Below are 19,883 nucleotides of genomic sequence, written 5' to 3'. Positions count from 1 at the left end.
TCATAAATAGTTGTAGGAATCAAGGATGCTGAATAAACAAAAGAAATCAGGTCCTTTAATACAAATTTTATCAAAGCCTTCACATTTTGTACCTCTCCAAAGGGGAAGGGATATGGTCCTTTTCCAAACACACTGAATACAGAAGTCCTCCTTTGGGGAAGCATTTCAAAAACACCTATCTATTTTTATTTCAGATAATAAACAAGAAAGACAGGAAGGTAAAGAGCACTCAGGTTCAAAAACACTTAACATTTTACAACCACACTTGTTTCTTTTTGTTTCTCTTTCAGTTTCAGTTGTAGCACCCCACATACACCTCTAATCCCATTCTCTTTATCCTATCTTCTCAGTAAGTAACCAGTATCAACAACTTGATTTTAAATAATCTCATGTACGTGTTTATGCTTTACATAAGTGGAACAATGTATTATGTATCATTCTGTAGCTTGCTTTCTCCTTTAAAAACACACTCCAAAGGTAAGAGAATTAAAAGCAAAAATGAAGTATTGGGACTTCATCAAGATAAAAAGCTTCTACACTGCAAAGGAAACAATCAACAAAACTAAAAGGCAACTGACGGAATGGGAAAAGATATCTGTAAATGACATACCAGATAAAGGGCTAGTATCCAAAATCTATAAAGAACTCACCGAACTCCACACTTGAAAAACAAATAATCCAGTGAAGAAATGGGCAGAAAACATGAATAGACACTTCTCTAAAGAAGACATCCGGATGGCCAACAGGCACGTGAAAAGATGCTCAACGTCACTCCTCATCAGGGAAATACAAATCAAAACCACACTGAGATACCACCTCATCCAGTCAGAGTGGCTAAAATGAACAAATCAGGAGGCTATAGATGCTGGAGAGGATGTGGAAAAACGGGAACCGTCTTGCACTGTTGGTGGGAATGCAAACTGGTGCAGCCGCTCTGGAAATCAGTGTGGAGGTTCCTCAAAAAATTCAAAATAGATCTACCCTATGACCCAGCAATAGCACTGCTAGGAATTTACCTAAGGGATACAGGAGTGCTGATGCATAGAGGCACTTGTACCCCAATGTTTATAGCAGCACTTTCAACAATAGCCAAATTATGGAAAGAGCCTAAATGTCCATCAACTGATGAATGGATAAAGAAGTTGTGGTTTATATATACAAGGGAATACTACTTGGCAATGAGAAAGAATGGAATATGGCCTTTTGCAGCAACGTGGATGCAACTGGAGAGGGTTATGCTAAGTCATACAGAAAAAGAGAAATACCATATGTTTTCACTCTTATGTGCATCCTGAGAAACTTAACAGAAGACCATGGGGGAGGGGAAGGGGGGGGGTAAAGTTACAGAGAGGGAAGGAGGCAAACCATAAGAGACTCTTAAAAACTGAGAATAAACTGAGAGTTGATGGGGGTGGGAGGGAGGGAGGAGAAAGTGGGTGATGGGCATTGAGGAAGGCACCTGTTGGGATGAGCACTGAGTGTTGTATGGAAACCAATTTGATAATAAATTTCGTATTAAAAAAATAAAAATTAAAAAAAAAGAAAATGCATTTCTGAAATATATCCATAATGGTGCCTAGAGCTCTAGTTCAATCACTATAGAGAATTTAAGTGTTCCAATATACCACATTTTATTTATCAATTGTCCTTTTCATAAACATTTAGGGTTTTTTAAAATTTTTTGCTGTTACAAACAAAACAGCAATAAAAATTCTGCATTTGCCTCCTTTATATATACCAAAATTTCTCTAGAGGTTACATCTAGGAATTGAATTGCTTTTCTTCAAAGTAATTTTTTTCTTCAAAAAAAAAAAAAAAAAAAAAAAGTGGCTTCTACAGTGTAGGTACTCCTTATATATTTACCAAATGAATGCAAAATGGATAGGTCATTCAACTTTTCTTAATACTGCCAAATTTTTCTCCAAAGGGGTTATTTCATATTTATACTCAGAACAGTTGGCACTCTAGTGCCTTACTGACTCTTAGCATCTTCCATCCTTTTAATGTTACTCAATCTGATGAGTGTGACACAGTGTTTTATACTGTTACAGCCAAAATTTTATTCTCTCATCCTCAGTACTTTATTTGAATGGGCTCTTATTTCCTATCACATGTTCTAATTGATTATTACTGCTATACAGAAGGCTGATTTTTTTTTAATGTTTATTTTCTCTCTAGGAATTGTGCCCAATGAACACTTTCATTAGTTCTAATGGTCTACAAAGACCATTTATCCCAAAATTTCTACAATTATGTATTCTGTGAATATAAATAATATTATATCTCCCTTACCTACATAAGGAACTTCTCTCTTGTTCCTAATTCACCAAGAGTTATTGTTCATCACAAGCATCACCTAAATTTTATCAAATGCTTTTTCTAAACATTTCGCATCAGTTCAGATAAGGCTCGGTTCCCGCTTCCATTTGGTATATTATAGTAAAAGATTTGCTAATACTAAACTATCCTTGCATTTGTAAGATAAAACCTCTAGGTCTTAAAAATGTATTGACCTCAAATTGTTAATATTTTTATTTAATTTTCTACCACTTTTTCTATTTAATTTCCATTTCTACTTTAATTATCTTTCTTCCTAAGTACTTTCAGATTTGCTGTTTCTTCTAGTTTCTACTGCTTTTGCTAATATTAATACATTTAAGACAGTATATTTATTTAAGTAGTACTTTAGCTGGTCCCACTATTTTTACTAGCAGTACTTTCACTAACATTCACTCATCAACTCTGTATATTTCCTCTTTATCACAAGAATTACTTAAAAGTACCTTTTTACATTTGTAAGTATAATTTAGAAGGGGAATTTATTTTTTGTATTTCAATATTACATGTACTGGAGTCAGACAATAGGATCAAGTATTCCTTGATGAAGTATTTCAAGATTTTTTTAATCCTCCCTGTTCTGCAGTTTTACTATACTATTAAGAGCTATGTAATTATTTTCACTTACCTTGCTCACTTCTGAGAACAAACTCTAGATCTGAGGAAATATGTCAAAGAAATTTTTCCAAAATTATCTCTTCAAAAAACAATGTCTTTTCTATTCCCTTTGACTTCCTCCTCTGGCATATTCTGGAACCCTTCAGAGCTGCTCTTTCCTATTTACTTCTCTGGGCTACATTATAAATGAATGCCTAATGAAGGTCAATTCGTGAATTCTACATTTGATGGCATCCATTTCCTTCAGCAAAACTAATTTACTAAATTTACCCCTTCTGTGTTACATACAATTTCTTCTTTCATCTCTCCAGTATCTTAAATATACTTATTTATTTCTTTTACTACTCATCCCTCCCCATCTAAAGTTTTTGTGATCACCTCTGCTCATTGTGGTCACTCCACTGCAGAACCAGATCATATAATGTGGGCTTAGAACTTCCTGCTCTAAGGTAATATTGTGAATTTTTAAAGACCCAGTCACCATAAGTGAAGCAGACATTTCAATCCAGGTCCTGGTTTTAAGAACTGTCTGCCTTCTCCCTTTCTTTAGCCCTTGATTTCCCATTAATGAGGTTTTAGAGCAAGTTATTATCCAAATGAAGACCCTCCTGAGTATTAAAAAGGTCTCTACTATTAATAACTACATAGACAATAAGCATAAACTAGGGGTTTGAAAGGTATCCTGAGATATATGATCACCCTAAACAGAAGCTTTAGCTTATGTGGCAGTTATCAGTGGCTTTCTTCAGACTCCTTTGCAAGTGTAGAGACTCATGTTAGGCCCTGGCTTCATGTAATTAGCCTGACTCTATTCCTCTATGTTTCATGAAACATTTTTATTCCTTTTAACACACAAGAACCAAACTCTTGGCTACAAGTACCTGCTTCTCTACACTAAACCCAATACTACTTATCATTATATGTTATCTTCTACTTTAAGCACAGAAACATTTAGTTTCTAAACTCATTAATGTCTGCATTCTTTTTTTAAAATTTTATCTATCATTACTTTCTGTTTGAAATGAGGTAATAAACAGCAAGATTAGTGTGCTACTTTCAACAAAAGAATCTTATCAATTTTTTAAACATGTATTCCCTTTATTCAGCAACTACTTTCAGGAATTTGTTACAAAAACACTCCCACATGTAGATTTCAGGAGGATATAGGAGGATTCAAAGAAGTACTATTTTTAATAGAATAAAACTATTCTAGTTTATATGGATAGTAAATTAGTTTTAGTAGTATAGTTTGTACCTTACTTCTTTTTTAAGAATAAAGCAACCCAAATAAAAACTGTTTAAATAAATCATGGCCAAGCCATGTTAAGAAACAGTATGCAAACATTAAAAATTACAAAGTAAATTCACAGAGGAAAAAAATCCCACAACAGAATGCTGAATGAAAAATAAAAATCACAGAAGTTTGTAGATTAATTTGAACATAGCTAGGAAACAAAAATATAATATGAATAATAAAAAATTATACCAAAGTAAAAAATGTTTTAGGCAGAGGTCAAGGAAGAATAGAGACAAAAAGTTGAAAAGGTGGGTTAAAACCAAATTATGGAAAGCATTAGTGTCTGAACTACTTATCTTTACCTTTCACAAAATGTGAGTTCAAAAGAATTTAAGCAAAGATTGTTAGTATGAAGTAGCATTAGGGAAGAGTAATAAGAATAAAAAATATAGAACTCTGGACAAAAATGAAAAATTTGTTTTAGTTCCTGTTTGTTTCAAATACTAGGCCAGATTTTATTGACATTACATTTTAAGGATTTTGGGGGTGCACGGTTGGCGCAGTCGGTTAAGCATCCAACTTCGGCTCAGGTCATAATCTCACGGTCTGTGGGTTCCAGTACTGCATTGCACTCTGTGCTGACAGCTCAGAGCCTGGAACCTGCTTCAGATTTTGTGTCTCCTTCTCTCTGTCTGCCCCTCCCCCTGCTTGTGCTCGTTGTCTCTCAAAAATAAACAAACATTTAATATTAAAGATGTGGGGCGCCTGGATGGCGCAGTCGGTTAAGCGCCCGACTTCAGCCAGGTCACGATCTCGTGGTCCGTGAGTTCGAGCCCCGCATCAGGCTCTGGGCTGATGGCTCGGAGCCTGGAGCCTGTTTCCGATTCTGTGTCTCCCTCTCTCTCTGCCCCTCCCCCGTTCATGCTCTGTCTCTCTCTGTCCCAAAAATAAATAAAAAACGTTGAAAAATAAATAAATAAATAAATAAATAAATATTAAAGATGTTTTCATATTTTTAAAAAGCTGGTATTGACCTTTAATACTATATACATTAAAAGTATCTTTATATATACAAATATCTTGCAAAATAAAGTTTTACGTGAAAAAAATGAAAGCAAAGTACAGAAATGCAATGTTTAAATTTACACATAAAAATAAACTTCCTTCATTTTTCTACTTGTGTTTCCACCTAAAGGTGGAAAGCCATAAGGCAGATCTCAAAAATAAAACATCTATTATTTTTAAATCTTATTTATGTAACTTATAGTTTGTTCATTCCTTCAGATAACTGGAAGTTCAGTGTTTCTTTTACCATTAGCATCATCACACTATTCCACCTCCCTCCCTTCCCACACAAATTCCAAGACTCCTGATCATATCAATCTGGTTACATACATAAAAAGCAGTAAAGACTAAACTCCCTTAACGCAAAAGGATATACAGGGAGAAAATAAAAAGTATACTAAATAAAAAGTTGTAAGAGTAAATCTGTTTCATAAATTACCTAATTTAAAAAGAAATTTTAATGTTTATTTTTGAGAGAGTGTGTGAGCTAGGGAGGGACAGAGAGAGAGGGAGACACAGAATCTGAAGCAGGCTCCAGGCTCTGAGCTGTGAGCACAGAGCCCAACACAGGGCTCGAACTCATGAACCGTGAGATTATGACCTGAGCCAAAGTCAGACACTAAACCGACTGAGTCACTCAGGCACCCCCATAAATTACCTAATTTTAAAGAAATTAAAAATGAAGTATCAAAAATGAGCAAATAGTGAATAAACATATATAACTTTAATCAATCACTGGTGATCAAAGAAATGCAAATTATTCTGGATTACAATTTTCACATATGTTATCAAATAATTCCTAAATTTAAGTGTTGCTAGGCACACTTCTGGTGAAAGATACACCAGTAAAATTTTGGGGGGAGTAATATGATATTTATCACAGAGTTAAGAAATACCCTTTCACCAAATTACTTTACCTCTAGTGTTTTAAAATGAAAAAAAGAGGGGCTCCTGGGTGGCTCAGTTGGGTAAGCGTCTGACTTCGGCTCAGGTCATGATGTCTCAGTTTATGAGTTCGAGTCCCACATTGGGCTTTGTGCTCACAGCTCAGAGCCTGGAGCCTGCTTCAGATTCTGTGTCTCCCTCTCTCTCTGCCCCTCCCCTGGCTTGCACTCCGTGTCTCTCTCTCTCAACAATAAAACTTAAAAATATTTTTTTAAGTAAATAAATAAAATGAAAAAAGATCTGAAGACATAAATATGAACAATGAATAAATTCTATAACAGTAAAAAAAAATGTAAGGACGTACTAAAAGAATAGTAAAATAAGGTTTATCCTTATAATGAATTAGTTAGAAGTCAATAAATAAGAGCTTTTGCAAAATATTTAATATTTGTTAACTTAATGAGAGAGGAGAAAGAAGGTTATAAAATCACATACACACATAAAATAATCATGAACTATTAATTGTGGTTATTCCTAGTTCACTACATAGGAATTCTATTTTATAGACTTTTTTCTTTTAAATATTGTTCAATACACATATGTTACTTATATTAAGTGAAATTCTAAAAAATAGACTACAGCAATAAATCTTCTCTTAGGCAGCTATCATATGCAAGTCATTTTACTCAGTACACTGTAATCGAAAAGTGCATCTTACCATTAAACAAAATGCCTTTGTGACAGTGTTTACAAAACAAGTAAAACAAAGACAAACTTAAACTTCTTAATTATACCATCAGCAGAAATATATAAAACATCACTTAATAGGTTCCACATAGATTACTGACTATATTGCTTTGTAAATAAAACAAAAATACTTAAAATTTACCTGCATTGCACTTTTCCCCAATTTCACCACTTCAAATAGTGTGACAGGCTCCCCTTCACCATTCTGTTGAGGGTGCCCATTAGCTCTTCCACGGCCTGTTCCTCTAACAGTAGCTTCAATTCTACTCTTCTCTCCTGGAGATTTTCGAGGTTTCTTGTTTGTAGACTGAATAAAAGATGAGGAAAAAATTCAATTAAATACAGGTACACTTTGCTTTTATGCAAAGTACCAGTGAAAGGTACTAAGAACTACTACACATAAGAGACTTAATTCCTGACCAAAGGAAGCTTTACAATTTGTTTTCCATAAATTAAAGTGCAAATGGTAGTTTAAGCTATATAAGACAGGAAAATTTATAAAAAGATTTAGTGTTTTACACAATAATGCCAATGCTGAAGATTTTAATCACGCCCTCTTTTGACATCTCCCTCTTTATACTTTCAATTCTTTCCTATTTCTTCAGAAACTTTATTTAATAAAACATTGCTTGGAAATACTGTATATTCAACTTCTTTCTCTACAGAGGTCCTCAAATATTTCTTATCTAGTCATGTAACAAATATATAGTGAACATACTTATAACTATTCTAGGTACTAGAAATTCAACAATAAATAAAACAAATATTCCTGCCTGACAGAATTTACTCTTCAATTAACATCACATCCCATCTGTAAATCTGTTTTTTTACAAAAAAACTGAAGACAGTACAGAACATTTCCAAATACATCATATCCACTTACCCTTATTATTACCTCCTTACCACTTGTATGGTACATCTGATACAGATAGTGAACAAATACTGATAGATTAACAAAAGTCCATACTTAGTTCAGATTTTCTTAGGTTTTTGCCTTATGACCTTTTTATGTTCCAGAACTGCATCCAGGATACCATATTACATTTATGTCATGTCTCCCTAAGCTCCTGTTGGCTTTGACAGGCTTTCCCTGGTTTTATGGTGACTCTGACAGTTTTGAGGATTACTGGTCAGGTGTTTAAACAACGTTCCTCAACTAGGTTTTGTCTGATGTTTTTCTCATCACTACACTGGGGTTAAGGGTTTTAAGAGGAAGATGTAAGAGATAAAGTGTTATTTTTATGACCTCATATCAAAGGTATATACTGTCATAATGATTTCTTACTGTAAATGTTGACCTTAATCATTTGACTGAGGCGATATTTGTTAGATTTCCCCACTGTAAAGTTACTTTCCCTCCTCTTTCCAATGTACCTTTGGAAAAAAGACAGTATGTGCATCCCACATTTAAGGGGCAGGGAGTTATACTCCACCTTCTTGGGTGATGGGGGGGTGGGTAGTATCTACACAAATTACTTAGGAATTTTTAGTATGGGATTTTTGTCTGTTCTCACTCATTTATTCAATTATTTAAAGTAATGGACTCATCAAAATTTATTTTATACTTTGGGGTACACTTCAACACTTTTATTCTTTTGCTCAGCCTGTTTCAGCTCTGACCACTGGGAAATCTTTCATGGCTCCTGCATTCATTTCACATATTCTCATCTATGTGTGTCTTACTGTTTACCTTCCGGCAGCACAATATTCTGCAGGCTCATCTTGTATATCCCCTTCCTCAATTTTAGAACCAACCAATATTCCAAGGAGCTCTGGTTCCTTTTACTGGAGAATGACATTAGAGATGAAGATCTGGGCTAGGTTTTGCTCCTTGATACTGTGTCCTTCTTCTAGGCTCTTAAGCAGACAAAGAAATACATGTTCCATAGACATACACATAACTATAAATATCTCTGTATGTAATGATACATTATCTATGTTAAGCTAAATATAAATTCATATTGGTATGTCCACCTCTAATCCATTACCATAAGTACGCATCTTCTGCATTACTAATCAATATGGTCCCGCCTCAACAGTGAGAAACCTGGTGCCCACTGGTATACAAATATAATAGTATTAGAGCTGTTAAATCATACCCCAACAGAAACAATTTTATTAACTAGATTACATTGCTTATATATACAATGTAGTTTCTTTGATTTTAGTCTTACAGATTCATATCAAAAGTTACTTAAGTCAGCAACTTCCTGCCCAACTTCCCCTGTGACATTGTTTCAAATACTTCAAACAGCATTAGAATGCTTTATCATATTCTACATTCCATCCTGGTATCCACTTAAACTCCTAAGTGACTTTTTAAAATCTGTATTCATAAAATTCACTTTTTCTGTAAAGTTCAATGAGTTTTAACAAATGCATAGTGCCATGTATGTACAATATGGTATCGCAGGAAAGCGTTTCACCACCTTAAAAAATCCCTGTGCTTCTCCCATTCAATCCTCCCACTTCTCTTTGGCAAACAATGAATTCTTTTACCTAACTATAGGTTTGGCTTTTATAGAAAGTCATATAATTAAATCATATATTATGTAGCCTCTTCAGACTGGTATCTTTCCCTTTAACAATATGCATTTAAGATTTATGAATGTTTTTTAGTGGCTAAATAGTTAAATTTTTAATTCCTAAATAATATTCCATTTTATGAATGTACACATTCTGTCACCCATTTACCCAATGATGGACATCCTGGTCACCATTTCTTGACAATTAGGAATAAAGCTGCTATATGTATTCACGTGCAGGATTTTGTGCAGACATAATTTTCAAATGAGTTATGTAAGCATCTAGAAGCATGATTATTGAATCATATGATAAAACCACGTTTAGCTTTGTAAAAAACTGCCAAACTGTTTTCCAAAGTAGCTGTAACATTTTGCATTGCCACCAGCAATGAATGAGAGTTCTTGATGCTTTGTAACCCTGACAGCTTTGTACCTTTGTCAGGTTTTTGGATTTCAGCCATTATAATAGGTATAAAGTTGTTGTCTCATTGTTGTCTTAATTTGCAATTCCAGAATGACAAATGATTAAGGACTTTTTAATAATTAATCATTCTTGACATTAAATTTTTCTGTTCCAATTACTGGAACAGATACTGTCTTCTAACTACACTCTGATTCTGTATACTTGTACTCTCTAACATGGTAACCACTACCCTCATGTAGCAAATTGAGCACTTGAAATATAACTAGTCAAAAACGAAATGTGCAGTAAGTATAAAATATCCTCAAGATTGTAAAGATTTATGAAAAATCACATATGAAATCTCATTTATAATGCTATATTGACTACATGATGAAATAACATATTATACTGATTAAATTAATTGCATTACCCATTTTTTTTTGTAACTCACTAGAAAATATTAAGTTGCAGATGCAGCTCATATTCTATTTCTGCTGAATAATTCCACACTATTCTAATACTATAAACACATTAATTCTTGTAATACAAACCTAATCCCATCACTTCCCTATTTCTCTGCTCTTTAGTCACCCTCATAACCAGCAATCAATAAAAAATCCAAACTCCTCAGCATGGCAAATAAAGTTATCATTTACTACCTGTTCAGTCATCTACCATATCAGCTCCCTCTTTACAGGATGATAAATTTTAAGTTGCCTAAATCCAGCATTATTTCACACATTCATTCTTTTTAGCTGGACTCTAGATTTTGGCTCCTCCTAGTAAGTCTTGTTTCTGTGCTCACTCTTTAGAGTGATAGGATTTTCCCAGTAGTGTGTATGCACACAAGTGTGTGTGTGCACGTATGTGTAGGCGTGTGTGTGTGTGTGTGTGTGTGTGTGTGTGTGTGTGATGAGAGCAAGGGGGAAATGTTATTTTTCCTCATTAAATAATACATTCACATGGCCCAAAATTTAAAAGGTGATTAAACTTTAATGAAAACATGCCCACTCCTGCCCTCAAGCCACCATCTACTTTCCTAAGAGGCAAACAATACTATTCATTTCTTAGACATCATCTGAACAAACTGCATGTGAAACTAAAGAATAAATAAATGGAAACCCATTCTATGTTCAGGTACTTGAAGAGTTAATATTAAGATCTCAATACTCCCTAAAGCAACCAACATACAGATTTAATGCAATCTCTATCAAAATCCTAATGACCTTTTTTGCAGAAACAGAAAAACCCATTCTATAATTCAAAGAGAATCTCAAAGGATCTCAAATGACCAATTCTGAAAAAGAAACCAACACTGGAAGATACATACTTCTGATTTCAAAATTTACTACAAAGCTACACTATCAAAACAGTGTGGTGCTGGCATAAAAGCAAACATACAAACCAGTGGAATAGAATAGCCTATGTATGTTAAACAAACCCTCACATATATGTTTTAATAATTTTTGACAAGGGTGCCAAAACCATCCAGTGGGTAAAGAGCAGAAGGCAACCCACAGAATGGGAGAAAATATTTGCAAATCATATATCTGATAATGGATTAATATCCAGAATATATAAAGAACTACTAAAACTCAACAAGACAAGGAACCTGATTTGAAAATTGGCAAAGAATTTGAATAGACATTTCTCCAAAGAGCATATCCAAAGCCCATTAAACACAAGAAGAAATGCTCAATATCACTAATCATTAGAGAAATGCAAATCAAAACTACAATGAAATGGAACCTCACACCTAGTGATAAAAAGAGAAAAAACTTCTTAGAGGGGATGTGGAGAAATTAGAACTCTTGCACTGTTAATGGGAATGTAAAATGGTATGGCCATTGTGGGAAACAGTACATCAATTCCTCAAAAAATTAAAAATAGAATCACCATATAATCGACCAATAACTCAAATAAATATATACCAAAAAGAACTGAAGGCGGGGACTCAAAAAGTTATTAGTACACTCATTGTCACAGCAACATCATTCACAGTAGTTCAAGCTTGGAAACAACCCAAGTGTCCATTTGATGCCATGAATGGATAAGCAAATGTGGTATATACACACAATGAAATATTATTCAGCCTTAAAAAAGAAGGGAATTCTGGCATAATCTATAACATAGATAAACCCAAAGGACATTATGCTAAATGAAAGAAGCAAGTCATAAAAGCCAAATATTTGTATGATTCTACTTATATGATGTACTTAGTAAAAAAATCACAGAAACAAAAAGTAAAATGGTGACTGCTGGGGGCTAAGGAAAGCAGGAATAGGGAGTTATTGTTTAATGGGTATAGAGATTTACATTTTTGTTTTCACTGAAGTGTAGCAATATTATATTAGTTTCAGGTGTACTACAAAGTGAGTCAATATTTATATATTTTACAAAGTGATCTGGGCGCCTGGGTGGCTTAGTTGGTTGAATGTCCAACTTCAGCTCAGGTCATGAGCTCATCAATCCTGGGTTCAAGCCCGACATCAGGCTCTGTGCTGACAGCTCAGAACCTGGAACCTGCTTTGGATTTTGTGTCTCCCTCGCTCTCTGCCCCTCCCCAGCTGACTCTGTCTCTTTCTCAAAAATAAATAAACCTTTAAAAAAAAAAAAGTAGGGGGCATCTGGGTGGCTCAGTCAGTTAAGCATCCGACTTTGGCTCAGGTCATGATCTAGCAGTTCGTGAGTTCGAGCCCCATGTCAGGCTCTGTGCTGACAGATCAGAGCCTGGAGCCTGCTTAAGATTCTGTGTCTCCCTCTCTCTCTGCCCCTCCCCTGCTCACGTGCTGTCTCTCCCTCTCTCAAAAATAAACATTTAACAAAATTTTTTTTAAAGTAATCATTACAATAAATCTAGCTATCACCTGTCACTATACAAAGTTCTTACAATACTACTATTTCCTATGCTATACATTGCATCCCTATGTCTTATTTATTTTATTAGAGTTACAGTTTTAAAAAATGAAGAAAGTTCTGGAGGTGGTGGTGATGACTGTACAATATTATGAATGTATTTAATACAACTGAATACATGTTAAAATGGTTAAATTGGCATTTCTGGTGTATTTCACCAGAAAAAAAAAAAATTGGAAAAAACCCAAATGCATATATGTATTTCCAAAGACCTATTATATTTTAAGTTATTTATGCACAGCTCTGCATCATTCTATTTTCACAATTTTTAATCTACAGTATGTCCTAGAAAATATTTTTTTCATAAGTTTTTTATTTTGGGGGAGGGGATGAAGGGCAGAGAGAGAGAGAGAGAGAGGGAGGGAGGGAGGGAGGGAGGGAGGGAGGGAGGGAAGGAATCCCAAGCAGGCTCCATGCTGTCAGTACAGAGCCTCATGTGGGGCTTAATCCCACAAACCATGAGATCATGAGCTGAGCTGAAATCAAGAGTCAGACCACTTAATCGACTGAGCCACCTAGGTGCTCCTGTCCTACAGAATATCTTAATTTCTTTTCAAAAGCTGCAGTGTTCCACTGCACAGATGTACATTAATTTTTTTTAGCCATTAACCCACTGACAATCAACATTTCTTTCTTCTGGATCTTTTACAATTACAAATAACATTCTATTACAAGTAAGCTTGTATATGTGTAGAAATGTTTGTGTGAGTTACACACATGTACATTATGCATATATAGTATATAAGTAGTATGAACTAAGCTCCATAAATACAGGAAATAAACCACAATTCTCACACCAGGAAACCTTTACCATTGGTTATAAAGGAGGTAGGGAGTAAGAACATAAAAAATCCATTTGATCTTATCTAAGATCTATTTATCCTCATTATCCCCAGAGTGATTTTCCCATGACAAATCCAGATAATAATATAAAGAAGTTCAGAAAGATTGCCCCTAATAAAAATAAGAGGGAAGATAATGACATATAATTAAAAGAAAACCAGAAACACAAATAACTGTAATATAATATAGTAAAATATAGTATGTAAAAAAATATTTTTCACAAAAATGTGGTTTAAGTGATAGAAGGGTTCTATTAAGAGGCAGATAATTTCTAGTAACAGATAAATAACCAGAGGAAGTTTCACAGAAGAGATGAGCCCCATTAAATATCTAAATGAAGATGATCAACAAACATGTGGATAACTTTGGAGTCTAAGTCCAGCCTGGAGACATAAATCTGAGAGACATAAACTTAGACATGGTACTTAAAGTCATGAGATTGGATGTGATCACCAAGGGAGTAGTGTGTGTAAACCAAATAATGTCTAGCATTTGTTAATACAATCATAGGGTTAGTATAAACATGACACAATGTTTGCTAGAGATTGTTAATCATTTGGGTAGAGAGCTACAATAACAAACATCAATCAGGACAACTACAAAATAAGAGTAGTTGTTTAATAATAAACAAAAGTCTCTGAAATAATAGTATACCAAAAAGAAATACCAATAATGAGATGCCCCCTAAGAATTTGGAAATGAAAACAATACTACCTGTAACAGAAAGTCCTTATACTATTTGTTTTCATATGGCTGAGTAAACAAAACCAGAGATCATGAAGTCTTCTCAAATATAAACAGTATTAAAACGGCTAAACAAAGCATGTATCAATTGAAACTCTGAATTGTCAAAAGTGGAGCCAGCTGACTGAAAATGTTTAAGCAATCTTCGTAACAGGTACTGGAGCAAATGTGTCAAATCTGATCATACTGACGATCAGATCTCTCAATATAAATTAACAGCTTGGTAGTTCAGCATTCTTTTTTAAAAAATGTTTATTGGAGGGGGGAGAGGGAAAGAGGGAAGGAGGGAGGGAGAGAGAGAGGGAGAGAGGGAGGGAAAGCGCGCACACAAACAAGCTGGTGGCTGGGGGAGGAAGGGGGGGAGGGTAATCCCAAGCAGGCTCCATGCTGTCAGCAGAGAGTCCAACACTGGGCTTGATCTCACAAACTGTGATTAAGACCTAAGCTGAAATCAAGAGTTCAACACTCAACTAAGTCACCCAGGTGCCCCTGGCATTCTTGAGATAAGGACTTTCAGAAGTTTAAGATGTGAGTTCAAAACTTAGCTTTGCCATTTATATGCTATGTGTGACCTTGGGCAAACTACCACTTCCTATTTTTGTTTTCTACATTGTAGATCACTTATAACACAGTTTCATAGTACTGATGTTACAGTTAAATGACATAAACAGCATCAGCTTAGTGCAAAGACAGAGTAGAAATTCAGCAAGCTGCATTGTTTCAAACATTAAGAAATGGGGTTGAGTTAGGTGGGAGTATAGATGCCCATGTGAATTAATAAGTGTGAAAATATGGACGAAAGTCTAACTAACACAGGTCTCTAGAATGTACCACCCTACCCTGGTAAAATCCTTTTCAATTTTATAAATATGGGATGAACGTATACTATTTACCTATTAGATTATGGGATGGTAATTTTAGTAAAAAATCATACTTCTACCCATAAAACAGCTAAATTAGGATATGCATACTCCTTTTCAACAAGGAAAGCAAAAATATTACAGGAATGCAGTTACTGACATATCAAAATTAGAGAGGTTCTAAAGAATAACACAATAGCCTGCTGAAGGGGTGAGAAATTCTTTTAGAAAAAAAAAAAAAAAGGTTTTCTTGAAGAAGGCAGCACTAAAGCACAATCTTATGAAAAGAATTTCAATTGGAGGAGAACAAATTCAAGTAAGCAACCACATAGACAGTTTATTCTCCTACCTTCAATCACATTTAGTCTTATTTCCCATTTGCACCTATAACCCACAAATCCTAGTGAAAACAATGTAACTTGCCACAGCCTCAGAAAAATCATATAGTGGTGGTAAGGGGAACTAGAATAGTCTCCAGCTTCTAAGTGTAAAACTTTCATTTTTCCCAAAATACTTTTGTAAGGAATATTCTACCACCAAATATTCTAACAGAATTAAGAGGTATTATAAAGAGTGATTTTAATGTTATGTCTTTTCCTCCACAATTTTTTCCCTCTAAATAAAGGTGGAGGACAAAAGCCAGTATAGAGAAAATGGTAGAAGTCATCCCTTCATCCTTTCTTTTAAGACTTTGCTCAAAAATTAAAGGTTATAGAGTTTCACTGAAGCAAATTAAAAACTAAGGCAAACACGGACATAACAGCAATAACATAAAAAAAAAAGAGTCTTAAGTCACAAGGACATATATACAATAATTGGTTGACATAATCATCAATTGCAACAAGTGGATCTTATCTGCATCATGATTCAAACCAACAAACTGTACTTTAAAAATTGGGGCACTGGGGTGGCTCAGTCAGCTAAGCATCTGACTCTTGGTTTTGGCTCAGGTCAAGACCTCACATTCTGTGAGTTTGAGCCCTGCATGGGGCTCTGTGCTGAGTGTGAAGCCTGCTTGAGATACTCTCTCTCTTCTTCTCTCTGCCTGTCTCCTGTTCTCTCTTTCAAAAATAAATAAATAAACATTAAAAAAGAAAAAAATAAGTAAAAATGATAATATTTATGAAATGATTATAAACTTTAAACTGATTATTTGGTGCTGCTAATATAATAGTTATCTTGAGATATGATAATGATACTTATCATTTAATAAAAAAAACTAATCATGCCCCGAGCAGAGACCTAAATAAACATTTTTCCTAAGAAGACATACAGATGACCAACAGACACATGCAAAGATGCTAAACACAGGGGCGCCTGGGTGGGTCAGTCGGTTAAGCATCCAATTTCACTCTGGTCATGATCTCCTGGATCCATGGGTTTGAGCCCCGTGTCAGGCTCTGTACTGACAGTTCAGAGCCAGGAGCCTGTTTCGGTTTCTGAGTTTCCCTCTCTCTCTGCTCCTCTCCAACTCGCATTCTGTCTCTCTCTCAAATATAAATAAACACTTAAAAAAAAAAAAGATGCTGAACATTAATAATTGTTAAGACAATGCAAATCAAAACCACAATAAGGTATCACATCACACCAGTCAGTATATCTAATATTAAAAACAAACAAACAGAACAAAACAAAACAAAAAGAAAAACCAAGAAATAATAAGTGCTAGTAAGGATGTGGAAAAAGGGAATTTTCATGCACTGTTAGTGGGAATGTTTTTGGTACAGCCACTATGAAAACCAGTATGGAAGTTCCTCAAAAAAATTAAAAGTAGGGGCACTTGGGTGGCTCAGTTGGTTAAGTGTCCGACTTCAGCTCAGGTCATGATCTCACAGTTTGTGAGTTCGAGCCCTGCATCAGGCTCTGTGCTGACAGCTCAGAGCCTGGAGGCTGCTTTAGTAGATTCTGTGTCTCCCTCTCTCTCTACCCCTCCCCTGCTTGCACTCTGTCTCTCTCTCTCTCAAAAATAAATACACATTAAAACAAATTCATTAAAAAAAAAAATTAAGAATAGCAATGTCGGGGCGCCTGGGTGGCTTAGTCAGTTGAGCTTCCGACTTCGGCTCAGGTCATGATCTCGCAGTTTATGAGTTCGAGCCCTGCGTCGGGCTCTGTGCTGACAGCTCAGAGCCTGGAGCCTGCTTCAGATTCTGTGTCCCCCCTCTCTCTCCGCCCCCCACCCCTCACTTGTGCTCTGTCTCCCTCTGTCTTTCAAAAATGAATAAACATGAAAAAAATTAAACAAAAATAGAAATGCGAAATGACATTCCACTACTGGTAATTCCACTACTGGGTAGTTACCCAAAGAAAATGAAAACACTAATTCAAAAAGATATATGCATCCCAATGTTTATTGCAGCATTATTTATAATAGCTAAGATTTAGGGGCGCCTGGGTGGCTCAGTCGGTTAAGCGTCTGACTTCGGCTCAGGTCATGATCTTGTGGTCTGTGAGTTCAAGCCCCGCGTCGGGCTCTGTGCTGACAGCTCAGAGCCTGGAGCCTGTTTCAGATTCTGTGTCTCCCTCTCTCTCTGACCCTCCCCCGTTCATGCTCTGTCTCTCTCTGTCTCAAAAATAAATAAACGTTAAAAAAAAAAAATTTAATAGCTAAGATTTAGAAAAAAAAACTCAATTGCCCATTGAAAGATGAATAAAGGTAAGATACACACACACACAGGAACATTACTCAGCCATAACAAAAACTGAAATCTTTCTATCTGTATAGCAAATGAATAAACATCCATCCCACATGGATTGATCTACAGGGTAGTATGCTAACTAAAATAAATCAGATGGAGAAAGACAAATACCCTATGATTTCACATATATGTGGAATCTAAAAAACAAAACAAAGAAGACAGAAAGAGACTCATAAATACAGAGAATAAAAGTAATGGTTGCCAGAGGGGAAAGATTGGCAGGGTGGGGAAGGGGTGTGTGTGAGCAAAATAGGTAAAGGGGATTAAGAGGTACAAACTTCCAGTTATAAACTAATCACAATAATAGAAAATACAGCATAGGGAATACAGTCAATAATGCTGTAGGTACACTGTATAGTGATAGGTAGTAATTACATTTATTGTAGTAAGCACTGAATCATGTATAGAACTGTCAAATCACTATGTGGTGCACCAGAAACCCAAAAACATTCTATGTCAACTATACTTCAATAAAAAAATGTTTAAAGAAAAAGGAAGCTCCTATCTTTTAGAGATACATTCTGAAATATTCACAGATGCAATGAGGTCTGCATGACCTTGAAAATAACATGGGAAGGAAATAAGGGATGGAGAGATAAAACATGATTAGCCATGACTTGATAGCTGTGGTAGCTGGGTAATGGTTATATGGAGAATTCATTGTAGTATGCCTCTCACAAAAGGAGAGTGAAATTTTCCGTAACAAAAACTTTCATGAATAGAAAAAAAATTGTGAAGACCAAATCAGATTGTAAAATTGAGTGCGAAATAGTACAAACCTTAACCCCTGACACAGTGAATGATACTATGATCTCTGAGAGCTTATGCTACCTTAAATTAAATACTAACCAGTGTACTCACAATACATAAAGATACCTCCTCAAAGTAAGGACACCCAGAGTTCTTCTAAACTTCTCAGTCATGTATCAGTAAGAATATATTCTGAGACTGGGTCCAAATCCCAAACTAATACTACCAAAATGCACACTTAAGAGCTCACAACAAATCAGAGTTGCATCTAAAAAGCAGGAAAGTCATAACTAACTACATCTCATTTCATGTTAATCTAATCATCTTCTCCACGTCTTCACATGGATCACAATTTATTTATTACAAGGGAAGCATGGAGAGCAGAAATGATACTAAAATCAAATTCCTTTTTCAGATCATTGTCAATCCAATTCATGAAGCAAAGTTTTCAAGAATCTCTAATATGCTGCTGAAATTTTAAAAGATGTATTAACAGAACTAGAATTAACAGAAAGCTTATATCAAGCTCCTTTACTCAGTAACCATTACAAGAACAAAGGCAAGCATAATACATACTGGAGGCCGACCAGGACGACCCCTTTTTCTTTTTCCTTTGATCTCAGTTTCTTCAAGTTCGCTGCCAGCATCAGAATGGGCAGTAGTTTCATTAGTTGAATCCCTAGAAAATGTGATACATTATTTTAGTGAACAAAATTAATTCATATATACAATGCAGTTCTATTCCACTACTTTCCTTACTTCCTGGTATACAGCTGATAAGAAGGATTTTTCTTCCATTTGCAGAAAAAATCTTTAGGAAAAGGAAAATATTACCCTTCCTGCCAATATCACATAATATTGAGTGACATGAATCCCCATATCGAAAGGGAAACAAAGAGGAGGAAATCATTGTGGAAATGGCAGCTGCTATACAAAATATAAATGAAAATTCAGTTATGACAGATGAATTATTCAATAGAAAAAACCTAAGTCTTGGGAGAAATTTTATTTTATAAAATCATGAATAGTTAGTAGCGTGCTAGTAAAAGTTTAACAACTGGCTCCTCAAAAAAATTACGCACGTTAATGATTAGAAATTTTACTGAAATAATGGTTCTATAAAACGAATTTACTGACAATAAAATACACAATATTCTTTTGGTTTTTTTAAGTTTATTTACTTATTTTGAGAGGGAGAGAGAGCTCCAATGGGGTAGGGGCAGAGAGAGGAGACAGAATTCTAAGCAAGCTCCA

At 35.1% G+C, this 19,883-nt stretch overlaps 1 protein-coding gene across 2 annotated transcripts in view; it reads right to left on the bottom strand.

Moving 5' to 3' along the window:
• Positions 1-19,883, bottom strand: part of STAG1 (stromal antigen 1) — a 403,080-nt gene that overhangs the window by 259,453 nt on the left and 123,744 nt on the right. Inside the window, exons 3-4 of one of the 2 annotated variants that reach the window (XM_019437287.2) lie at positions 19,206-19,308; positions 7,032-7,196 (exon numbers count right to left, since the gene is read on the bottom strand). In XM_019437287.2, coding sequence (XP_019292832.1) covers positions 7,032-7,196; positions 19,206-19,308 — 268 coding nt within the window. Of the gene's footprint in view, positions 1-7,031; positions 7,197-8,644; positions 8,858-19,205; positions 19,309-19,883 lie in introns of those variants that run through there. The other variant, XM_019437295.2, reaches the window with a different exon arrangement.

This window comes from Panthera pardus, unplaced genomic scaffold (assembly GCF_024362965.1).
Source record: "Panthera pardus isolate Hobbes unplaced genomic scaffold, ASM2436296v1 HiC_scaffold_16, whole genome shotgun sequence".
Taxonomy (NCBI): Eukaryota; Metazoa; Chordata; class Mammalia; order Carnivora; family Felidae; genus Panthera; species Panthera pardus.
The sequence above is the reverse complement of the archived record's forward strand: the minus strand, read 5'-3'. Positions and strand labels throughout refer to the sequence as shown.